We start from the raw sequence: 22,567 nt of genomic DNA, 5'->3' as shown, positions 1-22,567 counted from the left end.
CTTAAAGAATTAAAGGTGTTGGGTTGCATTTTTTTTAAAGAAACTTGGGCAGGAAACAATGAGTAACAAAAGAGAGGAAGTAATTGTAAAGGTTTAACAAGGCTGGGGCTGGGTGATTTGTCATAAGTAGCTATCCTCTGTTTTAAGATATACAATCTGTGGGGGCCAACCCCCCTCAGAGTCTCACAGTAGAATTGGTGTAGCTTTTCCTATCCATGTCACTCAGATCATACATACCATTCAGGCCCCCTCTCCCCCCATCCCCGCGCAAGCCTCTCTGTGACTGTCCTGTTTTGAGCAAGTCGAAATAGTAGAAATTAAGGGGAGACAGTAATGTGGCATTTAGGATTTTTTCTTGTGTTAACTTTTACCAGCCACTGCGGAAACACCCCAGTGGGGAATACCCATTTGTGCAATAAACCCTGACTCTCTCTGCACACTGGCTGGCTTCCTTCTACCGACCCCTACTCATGGCTAGTTGCTGAATCAGTGGAACTAGGCCCCCCCCCCCGCCCTCACCCCCCAAACCTGGGGATCCCCCCTCAGCCAAGCTTCCTTCCCAAACCAGGGGCTTTTATTTTAGGGAGTGTTTGATCTCTCTGAAGAGTAGCACCCAGGTACTCAAAGACACCTCTGGGGAGAGGGAAGTACCGTGGCTGGCGCGCAGGGGGCGGGCCCTGGCAGAGGACACACCCGGAGGCCACGGGCCCGGCAGGAAGGTCACTTCTACCAGGGTTGGGAGTCTCGAGGCACTCTTCCCTCGGTCACTGATCCCCAGTCATGCCCTGGATCTGGACTCTCCCACCTTTGGTGAGCCCTCTGCTACCCACATGGGGCTTCTCTCCGCCAGGCCCGCGGGGCGGGCGCCGTGAGCAGAGCGCGGGAAGCGCTCAGGGCTTCGGGTAGTTGCAGGGGGTGAGTGCTTGGGAACTCGGGGGTGCCCCAGGCTAGCCGTGGCCCGCGTTTGACAGAGTGAGTTGGAGGATGGGGAACTGATGAGACAGTGCTCTGGAAGCCCGGACACTCGCTTTGCTTGGGGCTACATACTGAGCCAGCCACCGGACAGCTGGGACTGCACCCGCGCTTTTGAACCACAGTAGGAAAGGAGATGCCCAAGGGGAGAAGGCAGACTGGGATGGGGGCCTGGGACGCTTAGGGATGTCTGGGGGCACCCGGCCGGGAGAGGTGGGGATTATGGACGGGCCCTAACTTGCCTGGCCAAAGATCCGAAGGCTTGGAGTGTGCCCTCTCGACCCGAGGTCCGGAAAGAAATGATCTTGGGAAGTGATTTGCTCATTTTCTGATAATTCAAACTCGGGGAGTAAGCCTGCTCTAGGCGATGGATTCCCCAATCTCTTCAGAAGTCGGATTCTCTATTTGTGAGACAGTCATCTTGGGTGACTGGCCTTTGTTTACCTTCTCATGGCCACGCAGAAAATGAAACTATTTTGTTTCCCTTCAGGGAATTCCTATCCTGAAGGCAGCACGTCGTGGCCTCTCTCATAGGGTTGTTTTCTTGTATTCCCCTCAGCCCCCCTTTTCCCTTAGCCTTTCTTAGCTTGAACTCTACAGATCTCTGAACGCTGGGGGAGGCCTGATCACCAGTTCCCACCCAACTCGTGCACCGAGCCTTCTGATGATGCTCAGGAGCCTCTTGGAGAATTCCTGGCTCGGAAATGCCAGCTAGCTGGTTGGCTAATCAAGGGGGACGTGGCCTCAGGAAGCTGATGCTTGAGATCCGAATGGATTGCTCCTAGAACTCCAACTAAGGCCTAGGCGTGGGTGATGGGTGTTTCCCCAAAATCAGTTTTCATGAAGGCCTGTCCTGGCGCAGAGGTCCCCTTCATTTTCCTGCAGGTGAAATGAGTCCAGAGGGTCTCAGTCGTTCTAACAGACAGCAAGTGGCAGAGCTGGCTTGAATTCTCAGCTGATCCCCAGGCCACTGGGCCGTTTGCTGGTTGCATCTCATTTCCAGAATACATTTAAGATTACAAAGGAAAGAGCTGTGATATATGGGACCTTTTTTATGATAAAATGGGGTGGGGTGGCTACAGGAAGTCTCCCTGGTTCTTTCAGAAATAATGTTCAATGTTCAGGCTCCTTGAGACTTTAACATTCACCAGAGAATGCCCTCCTAAAACACCAATGAAACTGCACTTCTAAAAATATGCACAGATACTTTCATTTGTGTATGAAAATAAAAATATTATATTTATTGATGCTATGTGACCAAGGAAATGAAAGCTTATTAATTAATATTATAAGTGCAGGTGACTAAAAATGTAAACTTCTGACATAATCTTATCTCCTAGATAGTCACAGTTTGTATTTTGCAGTATATCTTCTGCTTCTGTCATCTAACATGATTACATTTTATTTTACACAGATCCTAGCTTGCACCACCACTTGCCCAACATCATGCCTCTCTCTATCTTTAAAGAAGTTTCTGCATTGTGTGTCCCCCCTAATAGTCTCCAGGGAATGCTTGCTGGCTTTGTGCTCCATTCCCTCCCCCACCCCCACCCCCATGTGTCCTCAATAGTATCAATAAGTAAAATGAAAGCCTAGTGTGAATGACATAAAACATAGAAACACGTTTAATTAGCTTGGAGAGGATGGAGTAGCTGCTTTGTTTCCTTTTTTCTTCCCTCTTCTGTTCATCTTCTGGTCTCTAGCACTATCTAGATACATACAACCTATCTCCTTTGCTATATTTGCTTTTCTCTACTCCCTTGGAACTAGTTGTTTTTATTTTTTTCCCTCCCCTTTTTTCTGAGTGGTGTTTTAAATGATATTCACAAATAGGTTTGAAATCCCCAAATGTCCACAAATTTCTAGAGGAGACAGCAAGAATCAAATGTGCTTTACAATTTTTTTATCTGTGGGTGTTTCTGGGGTTTTTGTTTGCTTATGTGTTTGTTTTGTGAAATTGTAAATTAAACCTTGCAGCATTTACTTGTAATTTTTGGAAGAAATACAAGCAATCATTAGGCAGGCAGTCTTTCTCATATTTCTTTGAGCAGTTGTTTGAAAAGGAAAGAAGAGGTTATTTGGAAAAAGAAACCAGTATAGTTACAAGTACTCATACAGGAAAGCTTGGGGTACTGATCAGTGGACAATCACTTCATGTATAATTTAATGATTTTCCTTAATATGGCTCTAGAAACTTTAAATGAGATTTCTGTTTCGTTTTTTATTTTATTTTTGGTGTTACTGAGGTTTGAACTTAGGACTTGATTTTATGTTTGAATGGACTTTCCAAGGATGTCCGAAATATTTTATGATTGTAGTAAAGTGATAAAATGTAAATCCAAACATTAACATTCAGGATATGAAAACACATGTTTCTAAATGATGTCAAGATCATGAGGCAAAATAGTAAATTGATATTTGGGGACCATCAGGGCTGCTCATTACCCGTTACACAAATAGAAAATCCTCTACTGTCCTGGGCCGAAATACAATTGTCTGCCGGAGACACCAATTTAAGTTTAATGAGGAAAGTAAATTTCTTGCCTGAAATTTAGAGAGGGAGAAAAACAGGAAGATAAGCAAAGAAGCAGGATTTTGGATATTGACTTTGTGAAATCTCCTTGGGACAGTGGACATGTCATTTAGTCCTAAATACTTAGAATGGAAGTAGTACAATTTCACAGGAATCTCTCTAAAGGATAGGGAATTCTTCAAGGGGAGGCAGGTCACAGTTGCACAATTGTCAGTTGAGGAGAATCTCCATATTCTGAGATGTTCAGAAACCTGAATAAGGAAATCCCCACTTGAAAACCACTGCTCTCCTGAGGACTTCTGGTGAATTATCTTGGGTCTAAAAGTCCCTTACTGAGCACATGTTTGTAATAGTTGCTTTCTATTTTTGATTAAAAAGTAATAAAAGGACATAATAAAAAGATTTAATTTAAAATCAAATCTATATCATCAAAAACGATTCAAAACAAAACTTAGGACACTAAATCTAATGTCTTTTAAGTAAGTACATAAGTATAAAAATTGACTAGATTTATTTTGAAATTTAATATTGGAAAAATAATCACTCATCCTCTCCCTCTAATAGGAACATTTTAATTTTATTTATAGCCTTGACTATGTTCATTCATGCGTGAATGCACACACACACACACACACACACACACAAATATTTAACCACAGCTATTTGTACTCTACTATTTGTCATTTTTTATGTAGTACAAACCTGTTTGTATTGCTATGGAATTTTCATTTGATATGTTTTTACAATTTGTTTATTGTCATAGTGATGTATGGAGGGGTTACCATTTCATGTGTAAGGCAGTGAGTATATTTCTTATCAAACTTGTTATCTTCTCCCTCATTTTTCTCCCACCTCCCCCTCTACCTATTCCCCCCCCCCAAGAATTGTACAGTTGGCTTATAGCATATAGTTTTATAAGTATTGCTGTTGCATTGGTTCATCCTTTATCTTGTGTCTCTCCATTTTGGTGTTCTCCTTCCCTTCCCTTGTTCCAATAAACATATATACAATACCCAGGGTACCAAAATCAGTTACAGTGACATCAGGTAAAGGGGAAGAAAGATAAAAGAAAAAGCCATAATTTCACATGGTGTATTGATAACAACGATAAACCACTTAATTCCATTTGATACATTTTATTTAACTAACTCTAATTTATTCATTTATTGTGCTAGTACTGGGACTTGAAATCAAGGCCTTTCATTTTTTTTAAATAATTACTTATTTATTGTCAAAGTGATGTACAGAGGGGTTACAGTTTCATACGTAAGGCAGTGGGTACATTTCTTATACAATTTGTTACCTCCTCAAGGCCTTTCATTTTTTATTTGTTTTTTCTGCACAAGGCTAGCACTCTATCACCTGATCTGAACCTCTACTTCCATCATAATTTTTGCTGGATGTGTTCAGATTACCATATTTTTGTTATCCATTTTAATTTGTAATTACTTATTTTTATAATTTATTATAAAACATTTTGTAAATGACTGTTGTCTCTATATTTGTGTACACATAAATACATACATAACTTTTCCTTAGTATGAAAGAATCATTTGTAATTACCTTAGGTGTACTTTATTATGCTTTTTGTTACATGTATATATTCTTAAAAGCAGGAAAGCAACACTTAGTTACCTAATTAGTCTTTTCCTCTTTCTGGGAAACCCTTGCTTTAAAGAGAGGATAAAATATTTTTAGGTTTTTATATAATTAGACTTCTTGTCACTCAAACTAAATATTTCCAATTCAATTCTCCAGTTATCACCAATTAAATATCTCCAGTACCAAAACAGGAATTATTCAATCTTCTTATCTAGTTTTTTTTGTTTTGAAATGACAGTGTGAATAGTTGACCCCCATTAGAAAGAAGGTGGCGGTTAAGACTGAATTGTCGTCACCTTCCTTTTCTTCATAGAAGTAAGTTGGTTCTCTCCAATCACAACTCCCTTCATAATTTGAACTGCTGCACAAGCATGTCACCCCCACTTAGTGAAGATGATGGTGAATTTAGTATGATACTTTGCATTTTTGTAAAGCCAGATTTGTGAATTACAAATTTGATCACTGTATGTCTACAGCCCAGCTTTGTAGCTAAGCTTTCAGTAGGCCATGACAAGCCATGACTAGTGTAAACCAGCAAAATTAGACTAAACTTGGTGTTAGATTAATCAACAACATGGTGTTCTTTGGTCTAGACATGCAGCATTATATATTTCCTCCTCTCTGTCTCTGTCACACCATAACAATATGTGAAGTATAAGAGAAACATCAACATGTTTGGTTCTGAAGGCAGAGATCATGAGCAATCAAGCCATAGAGAGAAAGTGAATGAGGTCAGCACATAGGTTTAAGGCTCGAACTTCTGGCTGATGTTTCAGTTTGGTGTTTTGCTACCACTAAAGAATGTTTGTATACTTTTTTCACACTAACATTTTAAAGAAGTTAGGCCTGATTTAAAAACCAGAGTGTAGGGACAGAAAGACAACTGCCATATGATTTCTCTTACATGTGGAATCTAAAAAAAGTTGAACTCTGAGAATGGGGTTTACCAAGTGGTTATTCTATTAAGAGAAAGAAAATGTAGAGAGATGTTGGTCAACTGATTCCTAATTGCACTTAGATGAGATGAACATATCTGAGTGATCTATAATTAGACTGTAATTGGTGCTAATGTATTTGTATGTTTGAAAATCAGTAGATTTTAAGCATTCTCACCACAAGGAAGAGTGGTGAACATGTAAACAGAAATCAATTAACAAATTAATTAGCCATCCCAAAATATACATATATTTTAAAACATCGTGTTGTAGGACGTAAATACATATGATTTTTGACATTTAAAAAAAGTGTCACACTTCCCCATGTTTATTGTTTGTTTTGAACACATAGTGTTGACATATAACACATCCAACTAAGTGTTATGGTTGGAATAGAGCATGTCTCCCAAAGGGCCATGTTTCAGACCTTGACCTCCAGCTAATGATGCTATTTTGGCAGATTCTGGAAACATTAGAAGTTAGAAAGTTAGAACATTAGAAAGTGGGTCTCTGGGATCCAAACTTTAAACTTGGGGAGTTATGCATGATAAGCAAGCATTCTATCATTGAGTTACAGTCTCAGCCCTGAGAACTGTTTCTATAACAAATAATTTTTAAGAAATGTACCAACTTCTTTACAGAATTAAATGCTAGTAATTCAAATATTTAAGATCCTTCCACCTTCCAAATTTTAGGAGTAAGCTGCTACTAAAGCTTACTACCATTGTTATCCAGATTTTTCATTTATTGAAAAATAATTACACAAACTAATCTTGCAGATTTGTCTAAAACAAACACAATGAATATAGATAGAGATAATATTAGTATGAATGAACATGGTATAGTATAGTGAATATAGTATATACATACTACATATACATATATACATACATATAAATATATACTGTATTACTATATACAATATAATATAGTATAATGAGTATAGTATGGATCTGTAAGCTTAACCCAATCTTGCTACAACTCAGTGTACCTTTTAATTTGTATCCGGCAGTGAGCTCATGTTCACTGTAGAGAAAACACAAATGAGTTAAGCAAAATCAGGGGAAAAGTTACTGGTTTTCCTGATAACTTTCATTGAACTCTAAAAATTCTGGCGTGTTTTAACTGTAAAACCAGGACTGATAGGGGTGGAAATAAGTATGAGGAGGGTGAAAAGACAGTGATGGGATGAGTATGTATGAAAGTGAAAGAAAACACATTAAAGTTATTTAGGCAAGGGAGGGGGGGAAAGCAATAGTAGGCATGACTTTAATCAAAGTTTTATTATATTCATGCATGTAAATATCACAATAATTTTTGATGTTTTAAAAATAACTTCTTGTTGACACATTGGTCTTTCTTTTTCCTTTCTCTTTCTTTCATCATTCCTTTCTTCCTTCCTTTTATTTCTTTTGTTTTCCTTTACTTCTTTTTGAAATAGAATCTCTCTCTGTTGCCAGTGCCCAGGAACTTGCAATTCTCCTGCCTCAGCATCCCCATTAGCTGGGATTACAGGCATGAACAAATATACACGTCCCAGAGAAATATCCTTTATTTATTTCCCTTCGTTACATTTTTTTAAATCCAGATGCTTTTCGTGTTGACTTATTTGGGCCACTATTGTACTCCTCACCAAGAGAGCTTTATGTTTCCTGAAGTATCTGAGCACGATAGGCTTGCTGGAGAAATTGTGGCCCTGTGGCTTTCACATAGCATTAAAACTCTCTACCAGATGGGCAGTACACTCTTGTAACCCCAACACTTATGAGGTTTAAATAGGAAGATTGTGAATTTGAGGCCATCCTGGGTTATTCATGCACCTACATCATTAAACCCTATCTCAAAAGAAGAAAAAACAAAAAGGAAGCAAAACATTCTTCAGTAGGGAACAAAAATATTGCTGCTACCTCCCTGTGTCACCACAAACTGTAGTCAGTCCAGTGTGTGCACTCAGTACTGAACATCACCCTCACTATGACAGCGTCTGTCGACTCATTCTTGTCATTTAGAGGGCTAACACTTTTCACTAACCCCAAACCTTTTTTAAAAAAAGATCCTTCCCTGCTTGTTTTTAACTTCAATAACAACAACAAAAGTGATTTCCCTGTTGGTGTTGTTTTTTTGTTTAGTTTCCTTCTCAAATCTTCCTTCCTTCCTCAGAGCCAGTGGCTATCCTGACTCTTTGGAGTCACTCCTCCTTGACAGGGCTTAGAATTTCTTCAGTCTGACCACTCCTGGGTGACCACAGTGAGCCTCTCCTAGTCAGGTGACAGGTGAGGGGCGTGGGTATCTTCCCTGCTGCCTGCTCCTACGTCATTTCTTTTATTTAATATTCTGAATGGCCCTGAGAAGCAATTCTTCATCTGATGGTGCAATGACTGCATGTCCAGTGCTTCTGTTTCTCAGATTCTCCTGAATTCGTGCTCTGGGAAGTTTCTACGTCCCAGCTCTCTGACTCTGCTGGACATTGCACACATGGACATGGCAGGTCCCTGAACCTCTGGTTCTCATCTGGAGGAAGGGGCACGCAAACAGATTCTTCCTAAGTTGCTGTCACCTAGCAAACATCACTTTCCTTGCCACCATTTGTCTGCTTATGGGGGGTCTTCATCTTGTATTCCTAGACCAAATGGCTTAAAGTTGACTTCTGGGTCACAGAGTAACCCTCCCTAAATCCTCCCTTGCCCCTAACATCTATTCCTTTTCCTTTTTGATTTTTTTTGTCTGGTCGTGGGGCTTGAATTTAGGGCCTAGGTGCTGTCACTAAGCTTTTTTGCTAAAGGCTAACACTCTAGTTGTTTTTGTAACTAGATGGAGGAAAAAGTAATTAGGAAACTTTCTCACAAATAAGAAATATAACTAGCAGGAAGTGCTATCTTAGAGTTATTTGTGAGCTGGTTGCAATTTTGGACTTTTTGACAAGTCATTTCTCACACACTATAAAAAGGTCATATTTGTAACATAGTTTGCATTCTGCAAATGTGAACTAATGCAAACATTTAAAAAGAACTACTTATATCAAATCACAAATCAGTCAATCATAACATGCTCTTCAGATTCATCTTATTTTAATCATAATATAATTATCTGATATGAAGTCAGAAATATTTCCAGAAAAGCAACTCTGTACAGTAATTATAATTAAATCTGAAATGAAGTTGGGGTTAATGTCTCTGTAATATTTGTGTATTTTCACTGTTTTCTATTATAGGGTTTTCCATTCCTGAAATTCTGATTATATTTTGGATAATGAACTTTAATTTCCAATGTTAAAATAAAACTTCAAATCTAAAAATGAGAAGTAGGAATGCTATTTCTTTTAGAGAGCTAAGTTTAAATCAATGTGTATTTTTTCAGGAATGGCTGTAGTGGTAACAATCTATGAAGGTAGCATATGCAGATTTCCTGACTGTTTGTCCATTTAAACCAGGGATCATGGGCCTACTCATAGTAACGTCTCCTAGATTTTTTGGTTGACATTTGCATATCAAGGAGAATAGGGCTGTATACTTACAAGGGTCATGCACACATGCACAGACACACACATGTACTTCTGCACACACAGATTGGGCATTGACCTTTAGTGTCAAGGTGGACCAGCCTGATCCCTTTACATATCACGTCCTTGAATTTAAATCTGTGCCATTTTCTTGCTTCTAGTAAGAAACTAGATTTGAAGGCAAGTTTGACCCATCATTAACTTTATTCTTTATAGCAATACAGGTGGATGGCAGTAGAAAGGAATTGATCCTATTCGGTATTGTGTGGTTTAGATTCAATTTTGATTACCTGTTGTGAATAAGACTTACTGATCTCTTCACCTACTGAGGAAGTTTTCCATTGATTTGAGCATTTTGGTGTGTTGGTAATGCCTGGGATTCAGAACAGCATAATTAACTTTTTCAATCTTTGATAGAACTTTGGGAGTCTTCCACATTTAAATGCCATTTATTTGAAAGCCTCTCCTGTATCAGCCATTGATTCTTTGGAATACTTGAAAACTGCCCAGTTGTGTTACCATTCATGAACTGTCCAGTTTCTGATATGGCAGGGATCTACTATTTGCAGGATAACAGCATGAGCTTTCATTGTTGGAAAGCAAGAAATAGGAACTGTCACCTTGAAAAGAGAAGTTGACACTAATAATAAGTATATTATTTCAGAGCCACATGTTTGCATATCTTGGAAAAGGATCATATAATGTGTCTTAGTTTTTGTTTGCCAGTCCTGGGTCTTGAACTCAAGGTCTGGACACTGTTCCTGAGCTTCCTTTTGCTCAAGGCTAGCACTTTACCACTTGAGCCATAGCATCACTTCCAGCTTTTCCTGTTTATGTGGTACTGATGGGTCAGATCCAGAGCTTCATGCATGCTAGACAAACATCCTACCACTAAAGCACATTCTCAGCCACATATATATGTATATGAATATATATGTATATGAATATATATATGTATATGTTAAAAAATCTACAACATGAATACCATGTACACCAGTGTAATGAAATAGTTCTTCCAAGTTAAGATGCTGCACAAATACAAACTGGCCAGTTTTTAAAAAACAGCAAATTATAGACTGGGTATGTAGCCCACGGTTTATCAGTTTCCTGACATATCAAGCCCTGATTTCAATCTTCAATACCAATAAATAAATAAATAAATAAATAAATAAATAAATAAATAAATAAATAAGACAAGCAAAATACAAAGTTTGAAACATCTTTACATTGTTAATATATTACACACCGCACATCTGTTTTTTGGAAACTCAACATTCATTTTCCATTTAAATGAGTGTACTTATCTTGGTATAGTTTGAAGTTAACTTTGTAAATCTCTGTTGCGTTGAATTGGCAGTGGCTTATTAGCGAAGCCACTATATATAGCCACATTGTTCCTTGCATAGAATTGCTCAAATATAGAGCTTAACATAGAAAATATTCTATATTAAGTTTGCTCGTCTTCCAAAACTGGAGAAAGAGCACTATAATGGGAATTAAGACACATACACAAGTCTCAGCCTTATCTTTTGCTAGTTAGTGACATTAGACAAGTCAGTTATTAAGATATGTTTGATTCAATGTCCATGGAAGAAAAGAAGGAAAAATAGATGTAAATATTAGTTCTGGGAGGGAAGTATATTTTTCTAGAGACAGGGTAAAATTTTTACATTGGATTCAGTGGGATTTTCATTGTATCCTTGGGTAACAATGAAGATATAATCAAAACTGTTGATTGTCATACTAAGTGAAGTGAACCAGACCCAAAGAAACATGAACTCTATGGCTTCCCTCATAGGGAATAATTAGTACATCTCTAGGATAGACATAGCAGAAGATCACAATAGTTCAATAGCTATTCCTGTATGAACACATAAGATAATGCTAAGCAAAATGAGCTCCATGTTATGGAAATAAGTGGTATATCATTGCTGTAGTTAGTTTCAACATACCATGTGAAACCGTACCTTCTCTCTCTCTCTCTCTCTCTCTCTCTCTCTCTCTCTCTCTCTCTTTCTCTCTCTCTCTCTCTCTCTCATATTCCCTTTCTGTGGGTTTGCTCCTGCTATTACTGTAACTGATCTTAGTACCCCGGATACTGTATAGACGTGTATTGGAACTAGGGAAGTGAAAGGGAATACTAAAATTGAGAGACAAAGGATAAAAAGACAAACAATTGCAATAGTGATACTTACAAAACCATTTTGTGTAAACCAACCATACAACTCATGAGGGGGGGGGCTGGAGAGAGGAGAGATGTGGGGGGGAGGGATGAGGAAGGAGGTAACAAGTTGGATAAGAAATGTACTTGCCTTACATACACTTTGACAATAAAGAAGAAAAAATAACTATAGTGAAAAAAACTTGATTGTGTAGTTGTGTATTAAAAGGAAAGGAACAAGCATACTATAAGCTAAGTATTGATTTGATGAAAATTACCATGTTTTAAAAAATTCTCATGACAACCATTTAAGGCAGAAAACATTCTTCTCAGGAAATAGAAAATCAGGGAGGTTGTGTCAGTCACCTAGAGTTGCAGTATTAGCAGAACAGGGATTCAAACTATAATTGTTTTGAAATTCCTTTACTTCTACTGGCCCACACCTAAATTTTATGATCTTATTGTATCCTCTTATTAGAGAGCATCAGTTTACTATATTCCAGGAACTGTACTAAGAGATCTAAACACAGCGATCTATTTAATGATCACCACAGACCCATGAGGAAAAAAAATTACTTCATGTATAGAAAGAAGTTAAGACTTGGCGAAATCATGCAACTTCACCCCCAGACACAGGAAAGTAAATGATAGCCAGTCCCCTTGCCTCTCCCCTTTGAAGAGCTCTGACTCCTGGTATGCATGCTGGATTTCTAGTGTGGCTTTGGGAACTCATGGTCACTGCTGCAGGAGGAGTGTGTTTGCTCCTTTCTTGGTAATTAACAGGAGGATGGAGCCTGTCTACAGTGCACTTTGCCTTTGCACACTAGACCCAACCATCTAACCAGTTGGGTGACACCTGTTTCTCAAATTGTTTTGTTTTGAAATCAGTAAAGATTTTTTTTTCATGCTTTCCTTTTGTAGGTGCTTACCTTTATTGTTGGGTCCTTGTCAAGCATTACTGCTCAAGCGGTTGATACCAAATCTAAACTGAGGACAAATGCTACTAAAACTGAGACTGGGTGCCCAGAAGGCCAGCAGCTTGGGGACCAGTCCTGTGGTCGCCCATGTCCACCTGGTAAGGTCCGCAAAACATCCTGAGATCAGCATGAAAAAAATCACTGAGGGTGGCAGAGGGTAATGGTGAATTCAATATTTTTACATGCTTTGCTGCTCCTATAGTATATAACATTTCCAGGGGAAAAAAATCTGAAATTACTTTCCAAAACTAGTGTCATTCATCTTTACAACTTCTTTAATATAGATACAAAGAGGTATAATTTACAAACAACATAAAGTCCTTTGACACAAGAGGTTTGTCTAGTCTATTTCTCAGGGAGAAAAGAAGACTCCACTGAGTATTAAAGCTTGTTATCTCAAAACTGACAATGATATGTCATGCAAACATTAGAGCTTGGATATCAAGGGTCTTCCACTCATAAAGGATATGTTTCAATACTTGCCTTCAATCAGATCTCTAAAATCTCTAACAAAAACCTTTTTTCTATCACTGATGCCTGAAAATATATTTGCATGTTTGTAGATAAAAAAAAAACCAGATGAACCGGAAAAGGATTGAGACAAAAACCAACAGATTTTTAAATTTGTATTTTGAAACACAAACTGATTTCAGATCTGAAATCGAAACCTCTCCTAAGCAATGATGGGTGGTTGTGTCAGTTTGGGGATGGTCTATCTACTTAGAACTCTAATAAATGTTTGTCAACCTGGTGCTACCTGTTTGCTATTGTGTTTCTAAAGGCATGATGACTGTTAATGTTAAATAGATCTCAAAAATAAAAGTTGGAGTTGGACACCAGTTGCTCATGCTTGCACTTCTTGCCAATCAGGAGACTGAATCGGAGGATCCCAGCTCAAGGTCAGCACAGGGAGAAGAGTCCATGACACTATTACTTCTAATTAACCACGAAAAGCCAGAACTAGGAAGGTGTTTCAAGTGGTATAATCATAACTTTGAGCAAAAAAGCTTAGGGATAGTGACTGAGGCCTGAGTTCAAGCCTCAGGACTCAAAGGAAAAAAAATAAGTTATAGCTAGGCAGCTAAGGTTCATACCTGTAATCTTAACTACTCAAGAAGACAACAATGGACGATAGCAGTTTGACTCCAGCTGGGGCAGAAAAGTCCAAGACACTCTTTTCAATTAACCAGGAAAAAAATGCCAGACTGCAGTTGTGACACAAGTGGTAGAGCTCAAGTCATAAGTGAAAAAGCCAAGTGAGAGTGCAAGGCCCTGAAATCAAGCCTCAAACAAACAAAACATTAAAAAAAACCTTATAATCAGAATTTTAATGTTTTTTTTTTTTCTTGTATGTTTCCTAGGCTTCAGAAATCTACCTTTTTTTCTTGGACAGGCACCAGAAAATGTGCTGGCTGTTCAAACAATGGGGTGGAACTGTCCTGCCAACCCTGCCAAGAAGGAAAAGAATATACAGACAAGGAGCATTATTCTACAAAGTGCAGAAGATGTGGATCTTGTGATGGAGGACATGGTAAGTGCCTTAGAAAGCAATCAAAAGTGACCAACTCTGGCCCTTCAAGTAGAATCACTCACAATCTAATTTAAGATGGAAAGCTTCTCAGGTGCTATGTTGGCATATAGGAATAAGCTGGCATGGATTGGCTGGGTAATGTAGGACTAGGCACTGTGCTAATAATCACTAATAATCGTAGGTCAAGTCTCAACAATTTTCCTACATGAAAACTAGCAACTTAACATCAACCCTGTAAACAGGCAGATGACTTAATATCAACCATATGAATCCTATAATCAGTTCTAATCAACACCACAGAACTGGAACTGGGAATATGGCCTAGTGGCAAGAGTGTTTGCCTCGTATACATAAAGCCCTGGGTTCAATTCCTCAGCACCACATAGACAGGAAAAACCAGAAGTGGAGCTGTGGCTTAAGTGGTAGAGTGCTAGCCTTGAGCAAAAAGAAGCCAGGGACGGTGCTCAGGCCCTGAGCTCAAGTCCCAGGACTGGCAAAAAAATAAATAAATAAAATAAAATAAAAAACCACCACAGAACCTATTTTTTTCCTGCCTTGATTTATGCTTGTACGATAGTTTTTGTTCATAGCCAGATAGAAAAACCCAACATATGACAGGGTATGCTCTCATCTTTGGGGATCTAATTTGTCTTCATCATTCTGCTTGCAAACCTGAATTTGTACGATATTTTCATCTATTTAGAGGGGCCAGATTGAAACACAAAAAGGATTCCTACTTTTGTAAAATATGATGAAAACTCTGGACCTAAAGCATTGCTTGGCCCTATTCAGTCCTTAAAACAATTTGGTTGTGAGGCTTGAACTCGAGCCCCCAAGTACTGTACCTGAACATTTTTTTGCAAAAGGCTATCACTATACCACACTTCTAGTTTTCTGGTGGTTAATTGGAGATAAGGGGTTCAGGGACTTTATCCTGCAGGGCCTGGCTTCAAACCATGATCCTTACATGTCAGCCTCCCCAGTAGCTAAGATAATAAGCGTGAGCCACCAGTGCCTTCCTTAAAACGATGTTTCTAACCATGTCTGTGCATTAGAATTGCCTAGGGTACTATTACAAACACTAGTAATTAGATATCAGCGAATTTTTAAGTGAGGCCTTAACATTGGCCTGATTAAAGCTGGGTTATGGCCTGACATGCTACATTCCAACAAGTTTTGATGATGATGTAGGTAGTTTATGGGCCACATATTTGAGTAGCAAGGCTCTAGAATACAACAACCGAGGAACCATCAAAGCAATAGTGGGGGGAGTGATTTCAAGATTTCCTAACTACTTAAGACTGCTCAATGGGTGTTGGTCATTTCAATATGATACTAAGCAGATTTCAACATTCCATGTAGCCCTTGACCATTATTTTATAGTACATTGATAACTAGCTGCTGTATTTATTCACTTGCACATTGCTTTTGTAGGCTTAGAAGTAGAAACAAACTGCACCCTGACCCAGGATATCAAGTGCAGATGCAAACCAAACTTTTATTGTGACACATCTGTATGTGATCACTGCAACCCCTGTGCCACGTAAGTTTTACTTTTTCAAACCTTGGGAGATGTCGCCATTGTAGAGTGAAGCCACGCTAGTTAAAAAAAAACAAACAAAAAAACCCCCAAAACCATACAATCAGGCCTTCAGTCTTAGTTTTCTTCTTCAGACAACTATATGAACATCTTCCCATTCAAAAATATCACTGAGCACTGACTGTCCTTGGTGATGATCATTATTGACACTGATGACTATTGATACTGATCATTATTGACACTGATCATTAATTGTGCATTTGCCACTGTGCTGGCTACTCTGTGAGACACATTCCTGTCATCAAGGTCTCAGGTCTAGCGTCAAATACAAACAAGAAAGAAAGAGTCATTGCATATTGACACCATGTGGCAAATGCAGGAAGAAATGTGTGGCCAGGATGTTATAAGTCATTCAAGACAACTTTTCAAGCCTGTCTGAAAGAAGAGATTGAAAATAGGACATGGGGCTTTAATCTTAAGTAAGAAAAGAAACAGTAGTAGTGGGTACAAATAGATGAAGAGTGTATTTCAGGGATGGAATGGTAGCTGCAGAGAGAACAAATTAGATATTTTGTGTATCTGATGAGTGATTAAGTGATATGCTCAAAGCTAGCCCAATTACTCCAGAGAAACATGCCATACTTAATCAAGTGTTTTACCTTTGGGAGAAAACCAGGCTCTAGAACACGAAAAGCAAGGAAGGGCCTTCTTTATCCAGCCCTTCTTGCTTCTCAGTCTTTTCTACCCTCCATCCAGAAACCCTGTTCTCCAGAGTGTCCTCTGTCATTTCCATAGAGATAAGATTGGGTAATATGTGTTGTAAAAATGTTTGTGGTGGGGCTTTGGGTATAGTTTAGTGGTAGAGTGCTTACTTAGCATGTGCATGGCTTGCAGTTTGATTCCTTAACACTAAAAAAAATATGCATATATTACTTTGAGACATAGTATTTGACATATTGTTTTATACGAAGCAAGCACTCTTGCCACTAGGCCATATTCCCATCCCTGACATATTGTTTTATATAAATACACATTTTCAGGATTACTACTTACTTGTCTCTCCTTAAGCCTATAATTCATCTAGGGCAATTTTTTATCTCATAGGATTTTTAAAAAGGAGGGATGTGGTACCTCATGTCTTATTAGTTAGAAATATTTTATATGCATCTATTTTTGCTTCTCCTTTCTCACTTCAAATGTCTGTGTGCCCAGATAATGACAGATAGTGGTGGGGGGGAGAGGAGCTAGTCGAATAATAGTAATAGGAGTTCTAAATACTTTATAGTCTGTATAATATTCTTCTCACCATAGCTTTCTAAGGCAGATAATAGGATTATTTCCATGTTATGAATGAAATGACAGGTTCCTGGGAGTTAACTGGTTCGTCCAAGCTCACCTACTGAAGTAATGCAAAAAGGTGGGCTGTGAATTCAGAGCATCTGACTGCCAGCATTGGAAGAAAATCCCACATGAGAATCTGCAGTGAACAGCATCCTAGCTTTCCTGAGCAATACCATGAGCAAGCATTGTTGTCTGGTCCTTCTAAGCTGTTTTGAAATTGCTCAACACTTTATTTTTAAAATAGTTTATTTTAAGCTGATAGTTTGATTCCATTTATTCCTAGTTTCAACATTATTTTCATTTTTATTTATTTATTTCTCTTGTAAGTCACTGTGTCATTGCCTTTTTTGACTTCTTATGTCTTAATAAAACATACTCACCTCTTTAAGAACCTCTTCCATTCAAATCTCCACGTTGTGATATTAACTTATACCACTATTAGATGCTCATCTAGAAATTGTTGAAGGGAAATGTTTGCCAGAGATGCAAAGATGAATAAAGTGGACCCTGATTTATAATGCACCCTTGAAAAATGATAGAGGAATCTTTCCAGGGTTCCTGAATTTCCTCTATCAAACTTTCTTTCTTTATAGGTGTGAACATGGAATCATCGAGAAGTGCACACCAACGAGCAATACCAAATGCAAAAAAGAAAGTAATAATCTATTGTTATGATTACATTCCCCCACCTCCCATCCCACCATTGAATATCTACAAAAGCTCATTGTTTTTTATTACTTGAGAGTGCTTATTCTTAAAACAATTCCTTATTTTCTTATGAAATCTCTAAGCTTTGGTTTCTAGATCCAGCTTGCACTACCTATGGAGCCTCTTATTGATTCCAATAATTGGGGGTGAGTTCCTAATTTGTCCAAACTATAGACAGAATATGATTGAAGTACTGTATATGGAAGTGTGAAAAGAGAATACTAAAACTTGTTAAAATTGCTTGGCAAGGGGATATGAATAAATAATAGAAAGGTGAATATGACTGAAGTACATTATGTGCATGAATAAATATGCCACTGGTATTCAATGTAATATATATGAACTTTCAGGAAACGACATGGAAAGTAGCAATTCACAAGGGTGTTGTACTATTTGTTTCTGAGAATTGAATGCACTCTTGAGAGCTGGTAAGAATAGATGAACTGGTATTCTGAACTGGGATTCCTACTGTGTTTATGAATAGGTACTGTCTGCAGGGGCAGAAGGGCCAAAAGCTAGAAGTAACCCTTTGCCATCTTCTGAGCCTGTCCTACATATTAGGTGAACACAAAAATCCAGGGTGTTCCCTGAATGGCATATTGAAGGGGACTTAAGCAACTGATCTTCTAGATTCCCTCATTCCCTTGACAAAACTGTTTATAATTATCTGTTAAAATTATATTTTTATTATTATAATAATAATAATTATTATTATTATTCCTTCTCCTGGATTTAAACCATGTTGCCAAGACATTCTATGCAAGAATTACTTAGGAAAGCCATCAGATAAACCCAGTTTGGGTGCAGTCATAATTACTTTTTATAAGGTGCCGTTAAATCAATCAATCATAAAATACCGAGTGATGCTAATGCTCAGAAACTTAAAATCTACCTTTTCCCCCCTTTCATTTGCTACAAGTCACTGTTCCATTTAGATGAAGATCAGGTTGCCTTGAGTTTTCGAGTTGGTTTAGCTATTAATGCCAACTTGATGTTTGAACAGTGAATGTACTCAGAAACTTCTAGATTCCTTTCTTGCATCTCACACTGACTTCCATTCATACACTCACTGAGTGTACATGCTTGAGTTATGTGTGAGAGTATGCACTTGAACGTCTAGAAATGAAATGCTACCTCACATCTACTTGTCATGCTCTGTGGCTTCTATTCCCTGCCACAACCATGACACCCACCATGCTAGAGATGAAGTGTTGGTGGTTGTTCAGTTAAGTCAAAGCCAGTTTCATGCTAGGTGAGCTTGTGGCAATTAAAACGTGACTTACTTAAAATATTGCCTGCTTTTAGAGCACCTGCTTCCGTGGGAGGTGAGATTAGCCTAGTCCAGTTTCCTGCTGTGTTGGGGAATTTAAGTTTCATTGAATTTCTCCTCTTTCCTTAGTATACTTCTCTTAGTGTGAAAGAGTGTTCACGTGCTTCCTACCAGGTCTGAGATGGAAATTTCTTTTATCTTTCAGGGGTGATATTTTGGCTATGTCAGCGGCACCATTCACATCGTGGAGATCATGAATTTCCACCCTTAAATGACGTAGGTGTTGAAATAAGTATCAGCTTTCTTGAGAAGACAAAGAAAGTAGTAATTCAGTCTTTTATTGTGTTTCTTTTTGTCTTACCTTTTATTTTGTTACTTTCTTTTCAACATTATGCTTCGTGTTTGGTATTATATAAATTAGAGCAGCATCAAAAATGAATTAAGATCTGGTTAGCTTATTTGTCAAGTAAGCTTTACACAAACACTGTAAGAAGCAACATAGGAGGAAATGGATGTGGCAAAGGTCCGTGTTTCATATTGGTGGTGGACTCACAGGAGAGGCTTTACCAAGACATAGATTCCGTATCAAAGTCCAGGCTCTGATGTTGGGGCTGTGATTGTTATGAAAATCCACCACAGTATAGCTTCTACTCAGTACTATGCATGCTCGCTCTCTCGCTCTCTCTCTCTCTCTCTCTCTCTCTCTCGCTCTCTCTCTCTCACACACACACACACACACACACACACACACATACATACACATACCACCTCCATACCTCAGCTCTCCCTAGGTAGCTTTTGAGTTAATCTTTTGCTTTCTAAAATAATGAAAGGCATTGAAAATAACAAAATATTACACCAGAGAGAGAAATTAGTTCATTTGGATACCTTTCTTATCTAGAATATCTGCAACTGAAGAATTTATTGATTTAGATGCCAGACAATAACTAGTTTCTTATTGCATTCTTCTCCTGACTGAAGTAAATTCTAGAAAACTAGAATTCTTTTCAAGAAATTCCATCTTGAGCCATTTTCTGGTACCAGTAATAATTACAGTAATAAAAATTTTAGATTATTACCTTTACTGTTTATTTTAATATGTCTATATGAAAAATAACTCAAACTACTCAATAAATTCCTAGGTTTATTGTCTTTATAAAGAAAAAAATGATTCTAATATTTCTTAGTTTATGGCAAAGGGTAGCTCTTTTCAGATTCAAAATTCAAATAATTGGAAAACCCCTTTTAATCACCTAGTCTAATGTCCTAATTTTAATATAACAAGCGGCTGGTTGTATTTCCTTCATAGTTAAGGAAGAGATGGATAATAAAATAATTGGTTTTTGTTTATCTCTCCCCTTGCCTCTATCTTTTTTCTTCCCAGGAAACAATGCCACTCAATTTTATAGGTAAGGCTTTTTATTATTTTATTTCATGTAGGGCTTCCTTTATAGAACTAACTTAATTTCAGAATAAAATAACAATACTAATTTCAATGCTATATGGAAAATTTTGCCATTCCTTGAACTTATAGTTTTTTTAGACCTACTATCAAAGGATTGCCAGGTAGTTTGTTTAAACATATAACTATTTTTAACTTATAGCTGAAAATAAATCACATAGCAGTAGGACAGTATAATCTCAGGCTTATGAAAATTTTCCTTTATTCTCAGACATATTATAGAACTCCTGTCTCAGATGCAGTTGGAAATGGAATTGTGCACACCATTATAACAGATGTTAAAATAGAAGTGAAACTGAATTATAACCTTAGCTGTTATGAGTATGAATATACCTAACTCTAGAACAACACACATGTTCTATTGGTTCTGTCCTTGGTCCTGTGATTCAGAGATACAATGATCATAAACTTTTCACCTGTTCTTGTAGGTTTGTGCATCATCATTCACTATGTCTATAAGGAAATTTAGAGGTGATTAAAACAAACTTCTATAAAATGATGAGACAGGAAATACAGAGATGTTACCTGTCATGATCAGGTAAAGGGAAGAGTAGGATTTGAAATCACATTTCCAGACTATTTTTATTTTATGTTTGTTTCTTTGTTTTCCTTCAACTAGGTGTTTAGATCTCTAAGGTTTACCTCATTGTTAAGTATGATAAGGGAAACATAAATATGGTGTTCGGTAATGGGAATATTATTTAGAAAAGCAAACTTTCAGAGCTCATTTTCTCTTTTTCAGATGTGGACTTGAGTAAATACATCACTGACATTGCTGAGCAAATGACAATAAATCAAGTAAAAGATTTTGTCCGGAAAAATAATATCAATGAAGCTAAAATAGATGAGATCAAGAATAACAATCCCCAAGACACCGCTGAGCAGAAAGTCCAGCTACTCCGTGATTGGTATCAATTCCACGGGAAGAAGGGTGCCTTTAGCACTTTAGTCAAAAGTCTCAAGAAAGCCAATTTTTGTGCTCTTGCAGAGAAAATTCAGGACATGATCCGGGCAGATATTGAAAAATCAACATCAAACTTTAGACATGAAAATGAACAACAAAGTTTGGCCTAGAGAGCTAACAAACTCAGTTTTGACTATGTACAATCAATAAACAGAAAAAAGTAATGAGAAAAACGTTTATACTTACAGAAGGCAATAATATGACTAAGGCAATTGCTAGACTTTTTGTGATATATTGTATTTTTTGTTAGTTTTCGAGAGCTCTTATATTGATACATATTGAAGATCTCATGATTCTGCCTTCAAGAATGTTTAAAATCAAATTGGAAAAACAGACTTTGTGAAGCATAAATAAGTTCCCCAAAAGAAATATAAATGGAGACAAAATGTTTAGTGCTATGCTCTGGTATCTAGCATGATTCTGCCGGCCTCAATGTCGTTATGTTAAGCTGACTGGATACCTATAAAAGCTGTAACTTTTTGTTACAATGTCAAAGTCACAAGAAAGACTACTTTACCTCTCTCCCAGCTCCCCAATGTTTACCAGGGAAGGAGGCTAGTCAGACAAAGCTGCATGGTACTTGAATACAGAAATTAATAAGGTTCTAGCCCTGGAAAAACTGGGATTCCAGGGAACATTCCTGAATATAATCAAGGCAGTTTATGACAAACTAACAGCAAGCATAACTCTAAATGGTGAAAAATTAAAGCCATTTCCTTTAAAATCAGGAACAAGGCAGGGATGTTCACTCCCTCCCCTGCTCTTCAACATAGTACTAGAATTCCTAGCCAGAGCAATTAGGCAAGAAGAAAATATAAAGGGGATCCAAATAGGAAAAGATGAAGTTAAACTTTCTCTCTTCGCAGATGACATGATCCTATACCTAAAGAATCCCATAGACTCTACCCCCAAGCTACTAGAGCTGATCCAAAACATTGGCAAAGTTGCAGGATATAAAATAAACCTTCAAAAATCAACGGCCTTTCTCTATGCTAAGGACTCAAAGACCGAGGCTGAAATCAGGAAAGCAACTCCTTTTGCAATTGCCCCCCAAAACATAAAATACCTAGGA

At 37.8% G+C, this 22,567-nt stretch overlaps 1 protein-coding gene across 1 annotated transcript; it reads left to right on the top strand.

Moving 5' to 3' along the window:
* The first annotated feature begins 692 nt into the window (after positions 1-692).
* Fas (Fas cell surface death receptor) lies at positions 693-22,084 on the top strand. The gene is made up of 9 exons (XM_048338748.1): positions 693-810; positions 12,624-12,777; positions 14,073-14,210; positions 15,645-15,753; positions 17,685-17,746; positions 17,883-17,945; positions 19,275-19,345; positions 20,454-20,478; positions 21,274-22,084. The coding sequence occupies exons 1-9, from the start codon at positions 781-783 to the stop codon at positions 21,603-21,605; spliced, it is 984 nt and encodes a 327-aa protein (XP_048194705.1). The 5' UTR covers positions 693-780; the 3' UTR covers positions 21,606-22,084.
* Positions 22,085-22,567: the final 483 nt, after the last annotated feature.

The sequence above is a fragment of the Perognathus longimembris genome, chromosome 2 (genome assembly GCF_023159225.1).
Source record: "Perognathus longimembris pacificus isolate PPM17 chromosome 2, ASM2315922v1, whole genome shotgun sequence".
Lineage (NCBI taxonomy): Eukaryota > Metazoa > Chordata > Mammalia > Rodentia > Heteromyidae > Perognathus > Perognathus longimembris.
This window is presented reverse-complemented; position numbering and strand designations above follow the sequence as displayed.